Source organism: Gymnoscopelus microlampas (genome assembly GCF_963454915.1).
Source record: "Gymnoscopelus microlampas genome assembly, chromosome: 20".
Lineage (NCBI taxonomy): Eukaryota > Metazoa > Chordata > Actinopteri > Myctophiformes > Myctophidae > Gymnoscopelus > Gymnoscopelus microlampas.
Window position 1 is genome coordinate 26,677,586 of NC_139957.1, and position 19,465 is coordinate 26,697,050.

At 42.9% G+C, this 19,465-nt stretch overlaps 1 protein-coding gene across 1 annotated transcript in view; it reads left to right on the forward strand.

Moving 5' to 3' along the window:
- Positions 1-18,189, forward strand: part of rcan3 (regulator of calcineurin 3) — a 31,277-nt gene extending 13,088 nt beyond the window's left edge. The window contains exons 2-4 of the mRNA XM_084045113.1: positions 11,576-11,749; positions 12,885-13,056; positions 15,294-18,189. Coding sequence (XP_083901239.1) covers positions 11,576-11,749; positions 12,885-13,056; positions 15,294-15,448 — 501 coding nt within the window. The 3' untranslated portion in view covers positions 15,449-18,189. The remainder of the gene's footprint in view (positions 1-11,575; positions 11,750-12,884; positions 13,057-15,293) is intronic.
- The last annotated feature ends 1,276 nt before the right edge of the window (positions 18,190-19,465 follow it).

Here is a 19,465-nt window from a genome sequence, read left to right on the forward strand (position 1 = left end):
TTTGTGTCATTTATATTATTTAAGCCCTATTAAAAACAATTATTGATCTGCTATTTCGGAATTATTTTGAAAACTATTTTCGCCAAGAATTACATGCCCAAAGTATAGGGACAGAAAGGTTGAATGTGGTTGAAAATCTGGACACATCAGCTGCATAACTGCCGATACCGATGTCGACAAAAAATCACGAATAATGATATATTGGCCAGACTGATATATCGGTCGCGCTATAGTACTGTAGAAGAGACTATTTCCAATCTGTGACAGCGTATGTTTAATATCACTGGAAATGTATAGATAGTGAAGGCATCCATGCCTCCCTGACTAGTGCTGATAGTACCCTATTATGCAACCGTCTGTATTAGCCAATGGGAGAGAGAGCTGCATTTCAGTGCCTCTGCCTCACTTGCTACTGTCCCAGTTTACCCCCCTTGTGGTGTGAGATCACATTCCCAGCACTAATCTACAGGCTTTTATTTAGATGAGTATGTGTCTGTCTGTCTGTGTGTGTGTGTGTGTGTGTGTGTGTGTGTGTGTGTGTGTGTGTGTGTGTGTGTGTGTGTGTGTGTGTGTGCGTGTGCGTGTGTGTGCATCTTTGTACTGTGTTTGCCTCATTTAACTTCGATCTGGATGATCAAGAGGCTGTTATGAGGTGTCAGTGTGTTTCCGCTGATGTGGCATGTTCACTTTCAACTTTGACAGGAACAAACGTGTGTGTGTGTGTGTGTGTGTGTGTGTGTGTGTGTGTGTGTGTGTGTGTGTGTGTGTGTGTGTGTGTGTGTGTGTGTGTGTGTGTGTGTGTGTGTGTGTGTGTGTGTGTGTGTGTGTGTGTGTGTGTGTGTGTGTGCACCTCGTTTCAGCCTCCAAACCCCACAGTTGACACTGAGATGAACGAGAGTAGACATTTTCGAGGTGTTTGTGTTGTAATGGAGCATCACAGTGAAACTGGAATACATATCTAGCTGAGAATACCTTTTTGTTTTTTGCATCACGCTCAAAGTCAACGCATAAATGGAGCATCGTGGTAGTTAGGCACGGAAGTCAAGCTGGAGTCACACTCATATACCCTCCAATCACATACAGCAATGATCTAATGGTTCAATCTACGCGCTATATTTAAGCAGACCAACATTCAATCTTACATGTTCAACATCTCTTGCTGCTACCACAAATCTACCATAGCCTGTCAGTGGACAAACTCCTCCTCAGCCTGCTCCTGTTGTAGCATTTAGGTTTTCACTATGTCAGCCATGCAGGATCATGTGTACCGTATTGTATCATGTTCTTTTCATTTCTGTGTATCTTTAGGTTCTGCCTTATGAGTGGTCATATGTTTAATAACTGCATATCTTTAGGATCTGCTTCAGGGGGGTTTGTGAGCTCCGAGTCTGTCATGCTTGTACACATTGTTCTGTAGCAGCACGGGAGCAGAGCCACACTGCCAGATGTGTGTGTGCGTGCGTGTGTGTGTGTGTGTGTGTGTGTGTGTGTGTGTGTGTGTGTGTATGTGTGTGTGTGTGTGTGTGTGTGTGTGTGTGTGTGTGTGTGTGTGTGTGTGTGTGTGTGTGTGTGTGTGTGTGTGTGTGTGTGTGTGTGTGTGTGTGGGCACGTGTGGATGCATTGCTTGCACACATACAGTACACATAGAGTACATGATGTGCATCTGTCAGTCTTTAAGCAGCTTTGTTAATGAGCAAAGCACATTGGGAACTCTGCTCTGCTAATCATCACTGAGCCCTTTGTGTTAAACTAAACAAACTTTAATCCTCTCTTTATATGACAGATGATGATACTTATGCAGAACGTCATACTGTGCCACACTGTATGCTGTGTTGAAGGCAGTGATGCAGTGATGCCTCTGTCACAGAATGATGCACAGTAAAAATGATCACAGGATTTTGCTATGCTTGATGCTAATTTCCTTTAACTGAACTTCTGAATTTTGATGCATTTGTTACTCGTGGTTCAGCCCAAACACGTGCACAGATAAACACCAGCATATGCTTGAGCATATGTCTCTTGCCTTAACCCATTTAGACCGGGAACCCCAATACGTAACTATACCTTACAATTCGGGAACCCCTTTTGAGTATAGTTGTTGTTATGTACAGTATATAGCAACATAATGTTTTTGTAATTTTTGAATAAATATTTGAAGTTTTTCAGAAAACTTAGGTCAGGATGTAGAAGGCGTTTTTAGAATCGGCCTCAGGTCTAAATGGGTTAAGACAGGAGTTTAAAAAAATAAATATATACTGTTTGGTGGTAGCAAAGCATGTTGGGCTTATCCACAACTGCATGAAAATATGTGGTTACACATACACCCATCAAAACAAAAACAAAAAAGTGTGCACTGAAAAGTGCACGTGTCTGTTGTGGTCTGTGCAATCACTGCAAAGTATGTATATATTACATAAGGTCAAAAATGTGTTTATTCCATTTACCAAAGGTCACGCACGTCCACTGCTGTAACGTCTTAGACCCCACCACTCTAGATTAAAGCCTGTGACCTTACACAACAAGTCTGCACACTAAAGACCCTAAACAGATTGATCTTTTGTTCAGGCGATTGTACATCCCGATAACTAGCTGACACTTTGGTTGTCGTTCTCCCTGCCTGATTGTGAGTCACAGTGGCAGCGATGTCCCGTCACCACAGTGATGACAGCTTTTCCATTACCGTCAGGAAAGTAACTGCCTCATTACCCAAGAGGCAATTTGCTGAAAGATGACCGCAACAGCCCCCGCGACCAGGGTGGCTCCAGCTCACTAGCTAGCTCGGCATCCTTCCACATTGCATTATATTGTGCTGTGTCACTTTCTGTCTCTCTTAAATAGCCGATCTACACGCTCATAAGCAACCAAGTATAAACCACGTATAACTTGAACCTTTGTCAGCATACAGCTGATTCTCTCTGTCAATATGTCATCTCACTCTCTCACTCTCTCACTCTTAAGCCAACTCCCTCTCGTTTTTTACGTCCTTCGGGGATTGTGGATCCCAACAGTATTTCCTTCCCAATTCTGTCTCTGTTCTCTGTGTCACTCTCTCTCTCTCGACCTCTTATGCTGTGATCTGAGGAATCAGGGATAGATTAATTGATTGATGCAACATAGTGACTTTGACTGCAACATCTTTATTGATTGCAAAACATGTAAAATTACATACATTGTCACACCATTATCAAAAGGATAGATGCAGAAAAGCCAGCGGCTTATGTCCATTGCGATCCTTTGTATGTGCAAATTATGTTGTGTTGCATGATGTGATGTGTATGTGTGTAATTGCACTTAAGTCCACGCACCCAAAGGTGCCAAAAGTGTCCTAGTGCGTGTCAGTCCAAGCCCCCAGGTGCAGGAAAATGGCCTTGTGGGAAAAGTGTGGGTGTGCCTTCCACATTGGGGGTAGGGATTTGATACCTGAGAGTGAGAAATACGGGCGGGGGACATGACGGGACAGTACAGGTGGGGGGGGGGGCACCTGTGTTTTTGTTGTAATTTGATCTGGTCTTCCAGGCTATAGCTCAGCTGTTCCACTGTAGGACAGAGGAACGTATAATAGATGAGAGGATGGGTCTACCTTCTGCTCATTGAGATGCACCCCGTGGTGTCACATAAAGGTGACACAAGAGGCACTTAGTCTTAGTGCTAATAACAGGGCTGCCTTATCAATCATGCACATTTTAGCACCATTCTACCATCTCTGCTTTCAGGCCAAAACTGTCTTGTCTGCTTATCTACAGAACCACTGTCCAGTACACCTCTACACCTCTTTTCGATTGTTTTGGTAATTCTGCATTATTCTGAGACAGTGAGTCAGAGACAGTGAAGGCAGGAGAGAGAGAGAGGGGATGACATGCAGGAAAGAGCCTCGGGTCGGATTCGAACCTGGGACAGCTGCAGGAAGGATTATAGCCTTATTTATATGGTATGCACTCTTTCAAGGTGATCCACCGGGGGGGCCTGATGGAATTATTTTTGATGATCAAACAGAATGAAATATCAAGGCTCAGAGTTTGACCACACATGATTTATTTATTTTTAATAATTTTAACAACAGCCTGTTTCTTCATTGAAGGTTCAGCTACACAGTACAATCCTGAGTGTTAATTTAACCTTATTTAGACGATCTATATGGCACAGGGTGCAAATACGTTTGGGAGGCATCCAGCTCCAATTTTGTTAGTTAAACAGTGCGTTTTCTTGGTGTAAAGCAAGGCGTACCGCATACCATGCAGCACAAAGGGGTTTTATTTCATCTCTGAATTAGTTATGTTGTGTTTTGGGCAAACATAAATTAGACCAACCAGAGTGTCGCCTCTCATTATCTTTAAGAGCTAGTTGTGCCTGCACCATGGTGCTCCATAAATTAAATGACGGTTTTGGCGAGTTGGAGGAGACAAGCAATTTTCTGTGCACAAAGTGAAAGCACCAATTACGGGAGCAGAATTAATAATGTAATATAATGATGTCAGGAGACGCGGGGGAAACAAAAGCTCTCTGTACACTGAAACATCACATGGAAACGGGGTGGCAGTCAGGGTCACACCTTCCTTTTGTAGCCTAATGCATCCTCATGTCCAAGAGACATCTGTGATATCTTGACATATCAACCTAATAATCAAGGGCTGGCTGTGAATATGCATCGGTTGTAAACTACAGTAGCAATGATACTTGCACTGCGCTTCATGCCATTTAGGGCCAGGTGTAAGTTAAGACTGAAAAAAATACTCAATACTTTGCTGTATATACAAAGTGTAGCCAAAGTTTTCTCAAACCCAAATACACTAGTGTAATGCACAGCAATTTTGAACTACAGGTTCCACTTTTAGTTAGCTTCCTTGTCAAAATTCTACAGCAAGAACAAGTTCTCCCCTGTTCAGACACCTGCTGTCAAATAACCCTCATTCACATACTGCACAGGATAACACATGTGGCTGTGTGCGTGCGTGCGTGCGTGCGTGCGTGCGTGCGTGCGTGCGTGCGTGCGTGCGTGCGTGTGTGTGTGCGCGCGCCCGCGCGTGTGTGTGCGTGTGTACTTAAAACGTGTCCATTTCACCTGACAGGTGAAACAGGCGTCCGTCAGTTCAGCTGTAATTGTCATGGTGTTACCTGTCAAAGTACTTGAGCGCGCAGTTTCCACATGCACATGCACATGCACATGCACATGCACATGCACATGCACATGCACATGCACATGCACATGCACATGCACATGCACATGCACATGCACATGCACATGCACATGCACATGCACATGCACAACATGTCATTTCGTGTGTGCATGCCGCGTGTGTGCATGCCTAGCAAAGTATTTATGAACTCATTGTGGAAACAAGGAAAACCTACTTTCACATACACTTACGCACGCACGGACGCACGCAAGCACACACACACACACACACACACACACACACACACACACACACACACACACACACACACACACACACACACACACACACATAGAGCTCCCTGACAAACACATGCAAAAGAGAACAAAGGGGCTGGGTCACAGAGGGGACCATGGTGTTGGCAGATGAGCAGGCCACTTTTCAACGGCTGTAACTCAACACCCCTCTCATCTTCCTCACGTCCCATCCTCTTCCTCCTCGTCTTCCCTCAGGATGTCCGCTCATAGAGGGCCATATCAATTAGTGATCAGCATGCTTGATTATGTTACACTCAGTATGGGCGTGTCTCTCTCTGTGTGTGTGTGTGTGTGTGTGTGTGTGTGTGTGTGTGTGTGTGTGTGTGTGTGTGTGTGTGTGTGTGTGTGTGTGTGTGCGTGCGCACGAGTGTACACAGGATAAAAAAAGAAGTTCCCTGACTCCACCGCCAAGCCTAAACATCAGTTGGAGGGAATGAAGCGTGCGTGTGTGTGTGTGTGTGTGTGTGTGTGTGTGTGTGTGTGTGCAATCTGGGAACCCATCGCCAAATGAAAAGGAAAAACAGCGCCCTCTGCTGTTTTTTACTATCTCACTTGGCTCTGGGAGGAAGTCGACGTAGCACACGTACGCAAGGAAACCGGGGTTTTGGTCTGCCTTCAGCCTTTCACTTCCGGTGGTGCGACTATGTTTTCATTCCCACTAACAACATTTCTACACGGAACACTAACACCACTTCTCCCAGAGAACATGGATCGTTTTGGTTATAAGCCCACTTGTTTCTATGATGAAAGAGGAAGTTAAAATGTGAATATCTTTCCATGGTTTTGTCTGCTCCGAGGACGCTATTGTTAAATTAGTTTCGGTTTGTTTCTAGTGGGGAAGGATCGGTACACACGTAAATCCCGCCCACTACATTTGATTGGGTGATGATCTGAAGGCACGCCCACTTGTAGGCCAGTGCGTACGCGATATAACGAACCCCCACGACATATTCAAGTGGAGAGCAGAATCTGAGAGATTAGTGTGTGTGTGTGTGTGTGTGTGTGTGTGTGTGTGTGTGAGAGAGAGATAGTGAAGATATTGATGCGTGTGTGTTTATAAACAATTATGTATGAATGTGTATGTTCATATACTGTATGAACGATTGAGAACATACAGTGTGTTGTTTATGCGTGTCATTTTGTATGCATGTGTGCACGTGTGTGTGTGTGTGTGTGTGTGTGTGTGTGTGTGTGTGTGTGTGTGTGTGTGTGTGTGCTTGCGTGCGTGTGCGTGCGTGCTCGTGCGTGCGTGCGCATACATAATTGTGTGTCTCAAAGTCTGCCTTATCAGTTATCACACAGGGAGTTTGATGACATGTGGGTCGACTCTTGATTACGCCAGGGCTTGTTACTGTCAGAAGGCTGGGCCTCATGGAAAATTCACTCAATGAATGAGGGCTAAGTGGTCTCTGCACAAAACAACAACAAACAAGTGCTTTGTTGTTGTTCCCACACTAATTGCCATATAAGCCCAAAGCAGGAAACTTCATAAGCAAATGAAGGCTGGTTGTTAAAAAAAGGAATGAAAGAAATCTCTTGGGCTACACCGTTAATTTAACTCTGAGAATGTGCAAATGTAACGTTCAGTTTAACAAATGAACACTGATGTGAGGTGCTGGTGAGTATTTACTGTGTATTCATGACCAAATTATGATCTGCTATATTTTTGTCCAAATTAAAATCTGCTAATATCTGCTAAGGTTTTCTCCACAATACGGGTGCTGCAGGGGTTTAAGTGGTTAATGATGCAATCCGTAAGTTTCATGTTTCCTACCCGGTCTTCCAAGACATACATAATCCCTCTTTGGCCATAGGAGATAATGCTCTTATAATCTTCAGGCAGTACCACTAAGTAGGTGTTCTACCCGACACCAGGGTCTAACTTTGTCGATGGAAGTGTAGGGTACACTTCCATCCACCTCCACCCACTGCAGTACTAGTATTAGTTATATTGTGTTAACATACAGTACTCATACGGATTGGTTGCAATAACGTTTTATTAATTGAAATAAGATTGCAGCTCTAAGGATGGATATGCATCAGCGAGGACATTGGCTTTTACAGTAGTGTTATGGATACTACTGTTGCTTAATTCTACATTACGCTGGAAATTAATCCACTATCAACTATTATACTTAGAAGAATTTTACAAATTGGAGAAAAAGTTCTCAACAGCCTGCACACCCACCCATGGTTTGTGTTGGAGTTTATATTAAAGGATGAACAACTTACACAATATATGCATCTACCAACAGACCTACCCTTTCCATTAAGTGGTTGTCTAATATTTAATTAACCCACACTAAATCTGTCAATACTCATTAGAATCACCCCCACCTATCAATAAACAGTGACACATACTGTGTACATGACAGACAGACAGACAGACAGGCAGGCAGGCAGGCAGGCAGGCAGGCAGGCAGGCAGGCAGGCAGGCAGGCAGGCAGGCAGGCAGGCAGGCAGGCACGCACGCACGCACGCACGCACGCACGCGCGCGCACGCGCACACACACACACACACACACACACACACACACACACACACACACACACACACACACACACACACACATACTGGATGTGCATTTGCTCCTTTTTCTTTTTGAGATTATTATAATATTAGAAAGTAGTTCAGTCAGTAATCCCACAAGCTGAAACTAAACAAGAAACATGTGGCCATTTTAGAGAAAAAACAACTTTTGGCCTCTTTTCTCGTAGCCCCTCCTTGTATGGTGAACTAGAAATGAAAAAAAAGCCAAAGGTGAAACATACTGTAGTGCTGAGTTTCAGCCAGCTTTCTGGACAACATCTGGAAAGGGAGGAGCAAGTGTGCTCAGCTTGTATGTATGCGTGCGTGCTTGCTTGCGTGCGTGCGTGCGTGCGTGCGTGCGTGCGTGCGTGCGTGCGTGCGTGCGTGCGTGCGTGCTTGAAGGGTTATGGTCCAAACATCCCAGGCTGCTATTGATTTTAGATTACTTGTTGTAGGTTTTTAGTGTTTTAATATTCTTGTGTTCATGCGACGTGCTGCATGTTACATGAAAATTATTGGATGTTATTTATTTGACAGGACCACATTGGAAAAAAAGTGTTTAATTACAACTGGGTTTAAGTTATATTGTGTTGAACTTGTATTTGTTTTAACAATTGATCGATCAATTAGTCAATCCATCAATCCATCAATCCATCAATGGCTAATTCATACTTACGTAAGCTGCCTACACGGTAAGATCCTGAGTACTGATTTCACAATGGTGAGTGTACAAATGGATAAATGAACACTAAGGATTTTATTATGTACCCTTCAGCATCATTAACAACTACATGCATGCAAGAGTGTGTGTTGGTGTGACTTAAAGTTACAAAGTGCTGTAAAACACAATCATAAGGTGCTATACATTAGATTCAGCCACTAGATGTCTCACTACACTCCAATATCACAACACCTCTGTTGCATAAGGTTCTCATTTTGTCTGAGCTATTCCTATAAGGCAGCACTCATTCATTTTTCAGTATTGTTATGCATTGGCTGCCTCAAAGCATCTCTTAGGAAAAAGAAAAAAGTAAAAGGGATGATGGCTGCTGTCAGCTTACAGATGTAAACAAAAACAAAATATTATTTCACAATTATATAAATATTTTATTCTGAATCTGAATATTTTTTAAAGTTCTTTGGATGTATTGTTCTCTTTTTTTTTGTTTACATAAAAATATTATTAACATCACTTTACCAAGCTATATAATAACAGAAACAAAAGCACTGATAGTTTCATTACTGGAAGACCTGCGGAGCCAAACAGAAACACAAGTCTAAGAAACTAATAAATACAAATTTACATACAAATAATAATGCTACAGGCATGTAAATAATAATGCTATAGGCTTAAAAATACTTAAAACTTCACCATAAGCAACATATTTGATCGCTAATGAAAGCAAGATTAAGGACTCTGTTATGGCGTTCAGATTCAGCGTTAAAGGGTTATTGTTAGAACCACTTTAGTGTTTATTCGTGGTCTTTCAGAAAGTGAGTTCCAATTCTAACTATATCATAAAGCTAAATGCCAGTGGTGTTTACGTTCTATCTCAATTTGATAGTTTATTGACATTCAGGGGCGCTCTCATGGATCATCGACCTTGCAGTTTGTCAGCCATGTTGCCTCTTTGGAAGGAGACCTAGATTCATAGCCACTTATCTGTCTTCTGGGGAGCTGGACGGCGGGGACAGAAAGAATAGTCCTCCTGATTGCTCCGTCTGTCTTGTCGCTGTGTGCTGCCGGCACGTAGCAGCCCGTTCTACCCCTGGCACCCTCTCCTTTTCCTATGGCCCTCCGACTGCGCTGCATGATTGACTTCACAGCTGGGAATGCCAATTTGGTGCCCGCGGCACTGAAGGTTGAGGGGAGGCACAGTGCAAAAATCCTGGGTAAAAATTGACATATGAGGGGTTTTACTGCATGGGGTATGAAAGGGAGATGTTGGAGTACATGTGGGGTACGGTGGGAAACAGTGAAGGATATGTGTATAAGAGGTAGGAGAAAGGAATGGTCGAGGTGAGAATCAGATAAAGAGAGAGAGAAAACTTAGGATAAGGACAGAGAAGACAGAGTGAGAGAGACAGGCGATAACATCAGAGGAGCTTGTAGGAAGGGGACAGGGAGCTGGGAATCTAATTTCCCACTTAAAGCATGTCCTATTTCCTCCTTGATAATGATCCTTAGGCATTACTATTTATGCCCGCGAGGAGGCTGGAGCAGTCAAAGGCGAGGAATTATGTTTTCGCTCCTGTGAGCCTGTCTGTCTGTCCGCATCTGTTACATATTGTATTTACTATACTTTCACATTTCCTGGTTGTTGAGGTGCATTCACATCCCGTTACGCCATTTGGCACAATTACACTTTGTCATGATGTTTTTGAGCGAAGCAATTCGATATTATGTCAATGTGAGTTGAGGTACATTGTCCTGATACGGTATGTCAGGAATCCAGTCTGTTCAGTTTGCCAGAAAAGCGAGGCAAGACATCCTTGCACATTTTATCGGGGTGGACGAGAAGTAATGTTGAGTCCTTAGAGATGAATGAAAAACAGAAAAATTACCAAAATCATGGCATTGCATCTACTGAATGGTATGGGTATGCACGGAAAGCAAGGCTGCTGCTCAGATAGAGGCTTAAGAAGGCACATCATACTGTATATCTTGAGTTTGATGTTCCTCTCAATTCCATCGCAGTGAAACTTGACTTAAATACAGACAGTATCGTTATTAATATTGAGATTCGCTGTTATAAATTGAATTGGAATATGAAGTTGAAATGAATGACTGTAATTAAACAGTCATTTAATTTGAATTGCAAATGACCAGCTTCTTTACCTCAACAATAAAAAGCGGCCCATTCTTCTCTGTAACCTCGAGTTACTGTCCGCCTGCTCAACAGATGTCCCTGTGCTGTAGTGCCACCACAGAGGAAGCCAGGTGGTCAGAGATACAGTGTATGACATGTGATATACTGCCATCCCTTCCGAGAGGCTGATGGGATTGGGTTCCAGATGATTGACTGATTGATTTATTCGTAGCCAACTTCTCACTAATATTCATGGCTTTGTCAAGAGTGCTTCAATAGGAATACTCTTTGTGTGTCTGATTAGACACCTGTCTAATCATCAGTGCATAATTCACTGCACGGCTGGGTGGCTTAGTGCTTAGAAGTAAATAATCCAGTTATTGTGTGTGTGTGTGTGTGTGTGTGTGTGTGTGTGTGTGTGTGTGTGTGTGTGTGTGTGCGTGCGTGCGTGCGTGCGTGCGTGCGTGCGTGCGTGCGTGCGTGCGTGCGTGCGTGCGTGCGTGCGTGCGTGCGTGCGTGTGCTTGCAAGTGCGGTTGGGGGGATATTGCACATCCCAAGGTTCTTATCAAATATCTGAATATCTGAAGTTTTTAAATCATCACTACAGTTAGTGAGAAATGCATAATGGATTTGTTAGCATTTTGTACTGTAGCAATGCAAATGGCAACAAAGGGAATCAACAAGCCAGTATAAGACACTGGTTGATCACAGAGGCCCCTGCCTGTTGCTACTATATCACAGTACTTTTCATGTAAATGTCATCAGAATGTTGATGATAGTACGTCTTTATCTATCCATTACAGGAGAGGTTTGAAGCGTTGTTCAGGGGCTATGATGAACAGACGTCTTTCCAGATGTTCAAGAGCTTCAGGAGAGTTCGGATCAGCTTTACCACCCCAGAGGCTGCTGCACGTGCTCGCCAGGAGCTGCACGATTCAGAGTTTAATGGCAGCAAGCTCGGCCTGTACTTTGCCCAGGTAAGAATGAGGGAGGTGTGTTAACAAAGTAAATTTGGTTGTATTGAATTACTTGCAGTAAACACGCAATCTAGGGTCAGAGAATTGAAAGATGAAGACCGATTACAAAAGTCACAAAGTTTATCCCCAATACATCTCCTAAATGCCCAAGATGTAACAATTACACTGGACCGCTCAAAATATCTGTATTAGTCGAAATTCTCAAAGAACTTAACAATGATGAAAATAAATTAATACTATTAATAATGACAGCTGCAAAAAAATATTTTATTAACTTACTTATTAATTAAAGTATATTAATCCAAGCACTCGCCTTCTTTTAAACAATGAAGAATTACTGTCATATTGCACCCCAGAAGAAATTTTGTTAAAGGGAAACCTTCTTTCTCTTCACTCTCTGCTGTCAAAACCCATCTGTCACTCACTCATAAGCTGTGTGAGGGACAATCCCAGAACACTGTATAAAGCATGACATATATTGTGTGCTATCCAGGGACTTACCTACCTCTACCATGAAGTGTGTACGCACGCATGCACGCGCACGCATGTACACACGCATGCACGCACGCACACACACACACATATATATATTTTATTATTGTAATTATTTTATATCTCTTTTATACTCGTAAATGTTCACTCAACATCATTATAAATAATGAATGATGAATTCAAGTATGAATAAAGGCAATATAAGTTTACCCTTTTCACAGCTGTGTCAAAGAGGCGGTAGTCTAGTATTGTCAATGCTTATTAACTGGACCTAATTGAACAAGTAAGACGCGCGAACGCTGGAAGCGAACGCAGCTCGAAAATATTGTGTATGACTTTGTGTGTGTGGGTGTTCGTGTTTTGACTGTAGCTTTACTCTGGCGCACTCTGTCGGCCGCACCCAGGCAGTGCACTGCACACAGACAGACACACACACACACAAGCCGAGCAGACTTTCATAGTAAGCTCCACTTGGGCGGAGGCGCGCCTTTGGCGCGCCTCCTTCCGCGTTCGCAAACATACTCACTATTCATTTTATTAGCTGAAGCTGTGAGCGATGTAACAATCTTTCTTTCTGCCTCTCTCATCTCCATTCCTTAGCGTGACTTAACTCCCATGGTCTGCCCTCTCTCACTTCTGATAGGTCCAGAACACTGGTGAGGTTGTCGACAAGTCGTACCTCGCACCTCCTGAGCCTGTCAAGCAGTTCCTGATCTCACCGCCTGCTTCTCCACCTGTGGGCTGGAGCCAGAGTGAAGACGCGACACCTGTCATCAACTACGACCTGTTATGTGCAGTTGCTAAGCTGGGACCAGGTTGGTACGCAGGGACAGAGATTGAAACCAGCTACTTTACCTCAGTAAACAAAGTATTCTAAATATCTGATTTATTTGTCTCTGGTCACTGAACATCAGTAACCTGTAATAAATAGCTAGGCCTAAGCAGGAGGTCATTTCATGCTTCTCAGTCATTACGAGTCACTGCCACAGCTTTGAATGAATCGATACAAAGGCTTATGAGTAGCCTTTTTTGAAGGATGGTGCTTCCTATGAGGCTTCCCTGCCACTAGCCTCGATCTCCAGGCTTTTATTGTTTAGTCTTGCTAAAAAATAAAAGCCTGGACCAGCGCGTATAGGAAGTGTTTCATTTCCCCAACCACCAGAGTGCAGTGGGCGTCGCTCGTAATGTTGTGTTGACGGGGCGGGGGCTGACGGACAGTTTGGTGAACCAATGGGATCAGGCGCATTCTCTCCACGCTGATTTTAAACCCGCCCCTCTATACACGAAAGCAGAAAGGCTAGTGCAGCCTACCCTGCCACAGACAGGGAAGACAGAGATGCACCATAGGAAGCACCATAGAAGACATGGAAGCACCATAGGAAGCACCATAGCTGACAGGGAAGCACCATAGCAGACAGGGAAGCACCATAAGAAGCACCATAGAAGACAGGGAAGCACCATAAGAAGCACCATAGAAGACAGGGGAGCACCATAGGAAGCACCATAGAAGACAGGGAAGCACCATAGGACGCACCATAGAAGACAGGGAAGCACCATAGGAAGCACCATGCTTTCTATGGTGCTTCCATGGAAGATGAGGGGTGGGTTAGCTAATATATTCTGTTACTATTATGAGCAAACAAATGTCAGCTGAATATTATGTTCACAAAAGAAAGCTTTCTGGTGTTAAATATGTGGTGTCTGACATTTAACAGCAGTAAATCTGCCTGAACAAAATGCATGACTATAATGTTGTAATGCTTACTAACATGCACAATACTCATTCAATTATAGTTTCAGCAATTATGGGGTATATGGGTGGCCATCACAGCTTACTTCTTACTGCATCTGGGATATTTTCTTTCCTAGCACTCTTAAGGTGGTAATTTTTTTTTAAAATGAAGCCATGTTTTTTCTTTTCACTCTGACAAGCACCTTTATTATGCCCAGGCAGTATTTCTAGCCAGTGTAAGGTTACCTCTATCTGTCTTGTTGATGAGACAATATTGAAGACTGCAGGAACCTTTACAAATGTCACCGACCAGGCGACCACACACCAAATACTGTGTTAGTCTGTGTGTGTTTAGCCGAGTAGGCGAAAGATAATATCAGTTAATTCTTGGGCATGACTCTATTTGAAAATTAGCATTTTTATCAAACACAAAAATGGCAATATATCCTGTAAACACACTTGTAAGCTCATGTGCATGTGCGCGTGCATGTGCGCGTGCACGTGCGCGCACGTACACACGCACACGCACACACACACACACACACACACACACACACACACACACACACACACACACACACACACACACACACACACACACACACACACACACACACACACACACACCTAGAGGGGCACCTTTGCCACATTCTCCTGTTACCATGGGGACACCAGGCATCAGGAAACAGGCTCTTCCTTGGGCTTTACGTCCTGGCATTCTAAATCAGATTACATCTCAGCTGCAGTGCAGCGCGCTGACTCCCTCTGCCAACTGCCTTTGGTAACAGCAGTACAAAAGAGGCCTTGCTTTTCACTTCCTGTCTCCTGTTTGGCACCAGAGTGGGAAGCCATTAGATCTGTTTCACACTGCCTGCCTGCCAGCTGTCCTATCGCCATGGAAACTGTGATACAATCTGGGTGTGTGTTTTTGTGTGTATGTGGCGTTTGTGTGACTGGTGTTGCCAAGGACAGGGTTCTTGCTTTTGGGTCTATGGTAGTGCACCAGATTAGCCCTGCTTGATGACCAGAAGCCTAATGTCTCCCTCAGCCAAGGGTTTCCCTTAGAATGAGAGACTTGAAATACCCAGGTTGCATAATTATTTTTTACAAGGATTTACAAGGACCACAGCACTGCATAAATGACAGTCTCGTCTCTACCTGAGGTGAGCAGAGACCCGGCCTGCAGCACCGTTCTTAACGTGCACTTTACTTTTTTTGTGTGTAGGTTGTACACGAAAGAGATTTTGTCTAACACTGTATCCCTCTACCCGATCCCTGCCCCATCCCCCACCCCACTCCCCGATGCCCTCATCTGTCCAGGTGAGAAGTATGAGCTCCATGCGGGGACAGAGTCCACCCCCAGTGTGGTGGTCCACGTCTGCGACACGGACGAGGCGGATGATGGCGGTGAGCAGCCCAAGCAGAAGATTGTCCAGACCAGACGTCCCGACGGCCCCCCCAAAGTCTTCAACTAAGTGGCCCCTCACCCAGTGCGGCGCCCCCGACCGCCCCTTTACCCACAACACACCTGCCCTCTCTCTCTCTCTTGTCTCTGTGCACTCACGGAGAGCGTCGAAGCCCCTCATTTCAGTTCAACTACAAGCAAACAAACAAACGACAACAACAACCACGACAAGAACACAAAGAAGTGTTTGTGGAGGGCGAGGCTGATGGAATGAGGTGGCTTTTACGAAGACAAAAAAGGGGGATGGATGAGAACCTCGCACACACACTCTCATCACATTCTGTGGTCGGCATTGGGGGCGTGGTGGGGTGTACTGTAACTGTCTCCACCCCACACCCCTCGTTTCCAGCCGGAGGGAGAGAAACAACTGTCCCGTCACCAGGCACCTGTCATCTACACACGCGCGCACACTCACACACTCAGCTGTCATCGCTAATCTGCTAGTTAGTCAGTTGGTCAGTTAGGTAGTTAGTTACTTAGTTAATTAGTTAGTTGGTTAGCTGGTTAGTCTTACCTCTCCTTCTGTCTGATTGTCTTCAGTGGTTATGTGTGCAATAAAACCTTTGTTTGAGGACATGCAGTACCTCAAAAGCAAGACATGCTTTCCCCCCTATTTTAGGTTAATGAATTATATATTTTTTTCTTCCCCATATCAGCTGGGTTTATTGCTTCAGCCTGCGCAACATCAGGATTGATTGTGTGATGTTCCCTCTCTTGTCTGCATGCATTGTATTGAAAAAAGAAATTACTCACAGAAACACAACTACTAACCACATATATAAGGAAAACAGAATCTATTTAATGTCACACACAGGGCAGAGTGCCGTGTGTAACCAACAAACGTTGTGGTGGTTGTTTGACTTGTTCTTTTATCGCAATTTTATTTGTTTACCTTTGAATTCTGTCTTCTATCTTTTCTTTCATCTGGAGAGGTGTTGTTTTCACTGAACTACTAGGTGTGTATTCTTAATATGTATTTTATACCAAGAACAGTTTTTTGCATGCTTTAATTACTACCGTAATTGGCGAGCTGAGGTGTTCTGTACTGTTGTTTGTGATGACAGGGAAACGGAATGACGCTTTACGCATGACGCATATCCACACGCAGAGCTTAACGACGTGACAGCCCAGGCGGTGGAGGGAAGCTGAACACATCATTTGATGACCGACAGTTCAGTCTTACCCACAATGTTTTGTTGGAATTGAAAAAGATCAGAGACAGCTCATCCCCCCCTTGTCTTCTTCAAGGAGTATGGGGTGTTTTATTTTGTGAGGACAGTTATTTTCATTCACGTTAATGCTACTGTGTTGTTTTATCAACCTACTTTCTACATGTCATGGTTTCATCTGAAGCCTATACTACTCTTACTACTACTATTGCTTGTTTTGCACTGAGTATCTCTTGATATCTCGAAGCAATGGTGCGGCTCTCTGCCGCTTCCCGTTGCAGGTTGGAATAATGCGCTGCTTCTTCTTGCTGTAAATAGCTGACTAGCACCTAGTTGGAAATAGTCCATTTAGATTCAATAACATACCTGAAAGCATTTTGCTGAGAAAAGGGAAAATAAGGTAGCCTCGTGGGACATCAACCAAAGTACTCATTCACCCCACACCACCTTATGTCAACACTGGTAAACTGAGAGTAGATAGATTTTTCTTACCTGGATACAATGTTATTTTGTTACATTTGCCAGAAAGAAATTGGTTACAATGTTTCTTAAACTAAAAGTAGATATTTTCAATTGTGCTTTTCTTCCTCCTTATCGTTTATAAAGATTCAAAATACACTTCAAATTGAACTCCCTTTAAAAATTAACACAGAGTTTATCATCCTGTAATATTTCAGTGAAACAATCCAGTGTTTGAGAAGTAGCATGATTGACCAGTGTCCTGAACAGGATCTTGGGGTCTAAGTGATGAGTCCATATTAGGCAGCATGAAATAAAAAACATACTTTTTTGCTATAACAATATTAGTAAGCAAAATACAAATCTGTCTGCATGCGAGCACTTTACTGTCAGTGTTTTGTTACTTTTTCTCCACTGTAAAATAGTCTTGCTAGAAATGAAGTAGGAAGCACATTTTATTTCTTTTCTATTTTCGTTCTTTTGTTCATTGTCTTTTTTTTCTCAAGCTAAACACCTGGGTAGCCTTCTCACCAGCATACTGCAGTGGGTGAAACACTCCAATGATCCAATGTCCGTGTCCTCTAGCTAGTGTACCATACAGGCTTTGAGGCCTTTGTGGACAACGGGCCCCATCATATTCTATGATGAGGTGGGATGGGATGTGGCAGTTGACAACTGCTAAACAAAGTCAATGTCTTTTGGTACCGTGTTTGCCCTTGAGCTGCGTTCATTTCATCTTTTCAGAACAGTAAAACAAACGTTCGTGGAGATGCACCACGTTGACATGTTTTTGCAGTTTTTGCTGCACTGACCAATGAAAATGTTGAGATGGATTATGATATGGATGGAAAAGCAGCATGGGTAGACCGAGAAAAGGATACAGATTTTTTTTTACTGTCTCTGGTCATGGTATTTGAAACCAGGTGCATTTTCTGGTCACAGTTGAAAAGAAAAATGTATATTTATGTACATATGCCAAGTGTTTTTTTGTTGCTGAGGCCAGTCCCAGTGTGCAGTTTGTAACGGCTTCTGTTTATGTTGTACAAAAAAGGGAAATATTGTACAAATATATAAGTCCTGGCGATGCTCGATCAAAAAACAACTCTCATTGTGTCGTGTTGAAATGGACTGTTTGAATGTTTTCTTCTTTTGGGTGGGGGGAGGGGGGAGTCTACTAAAAGGTCAATAATACCGTTTGTCACTGTTGTACTGTTTCTGTTGAAATATGAATATTGTGTCTTGTACCGTAGAAATTCAGAAAACAAAGTAGCTAAACAAGCAATAATTTACAGTTCTATGATACCAGTATCTGTATTTTCATGTTCTGTACTTATTTCTCAGAGATGGTCTCTCTGACTCTTACAGTACCGCTATTTGTGTAGTATGATTGTCATTTGTTTCACATAGAGAAATATATAAAGACTTATTCTTAAAAATTATGTTTATTTGGGGCTTTAATTTTGTTTATGTGAAATAACACAGATTACAGAAAGCTGAATTAATTTGAGCCAAATTCATAAGCACATCACATTCTTTGAAATTATGTAAAAAAATATTCATATGCCCAAATTCACTGTATGAATGTACATTGAGAATACTTACTGTTATCATTTAGCCCTCATTCACTGCCATAAAAATAATCTTGGGAGTACTTTACCCCCAAAATGACCTTTTCCCCCTATCAATTACTCACCCCATAAAACCTTCAATTCATGGAGAATTGTTTTGTTTTTGTCGCGTTCCCGAATGAAGAATCCCAAAATGAAGAGAATATTTGATGAATTGAAGAAAATAGGCTTTGGAGTTCATACATTAGTTTTGATATGATTTTGCATTTTTTAAGCTGGGACCCCTATTTTCTTCCATTCATCAAATATTCTCTTCATTCTTGGATTGTTCATTTGGGAATGTGACAAAAAAAGATCCCTGAATTCAAGGCTTCATGGGTTGAGTAATTTATAGAAAAAAAGTCATTTTGGGGGTTTGAAGTATTCCTTTAAACAAGGTCACATAGCTATAAACCCACTAAGTTTACCCTCTATCCTTTCATATATCTCAATCTTTTTATTTTTAGAAAAGATACTTTCCCTGTAACAACTAAATCCCCTGAAATGTTCCACAGTGGATTCCCAGTGGATCAATAGCAGCTTGGTGTGTCATACTGTGCTGTAAAGTACATGGAAAAACCTTTAGCACTGCAGTGAAAAACAAGATGAGTCGGTGTATTTACATCTTGCTTGGTATGCTAGAAATGTGAAGTGAAATAAGTGGTAATGTCATTTGCACTTTGCACCTCTGTCCCCTGAAGACAAAACTGCAAACTTTATGGCTCATTCATTTCAACACAACAGTAACATTCTCTCCATCAGTCATGCAGAACAACTGATGACTGAATGACC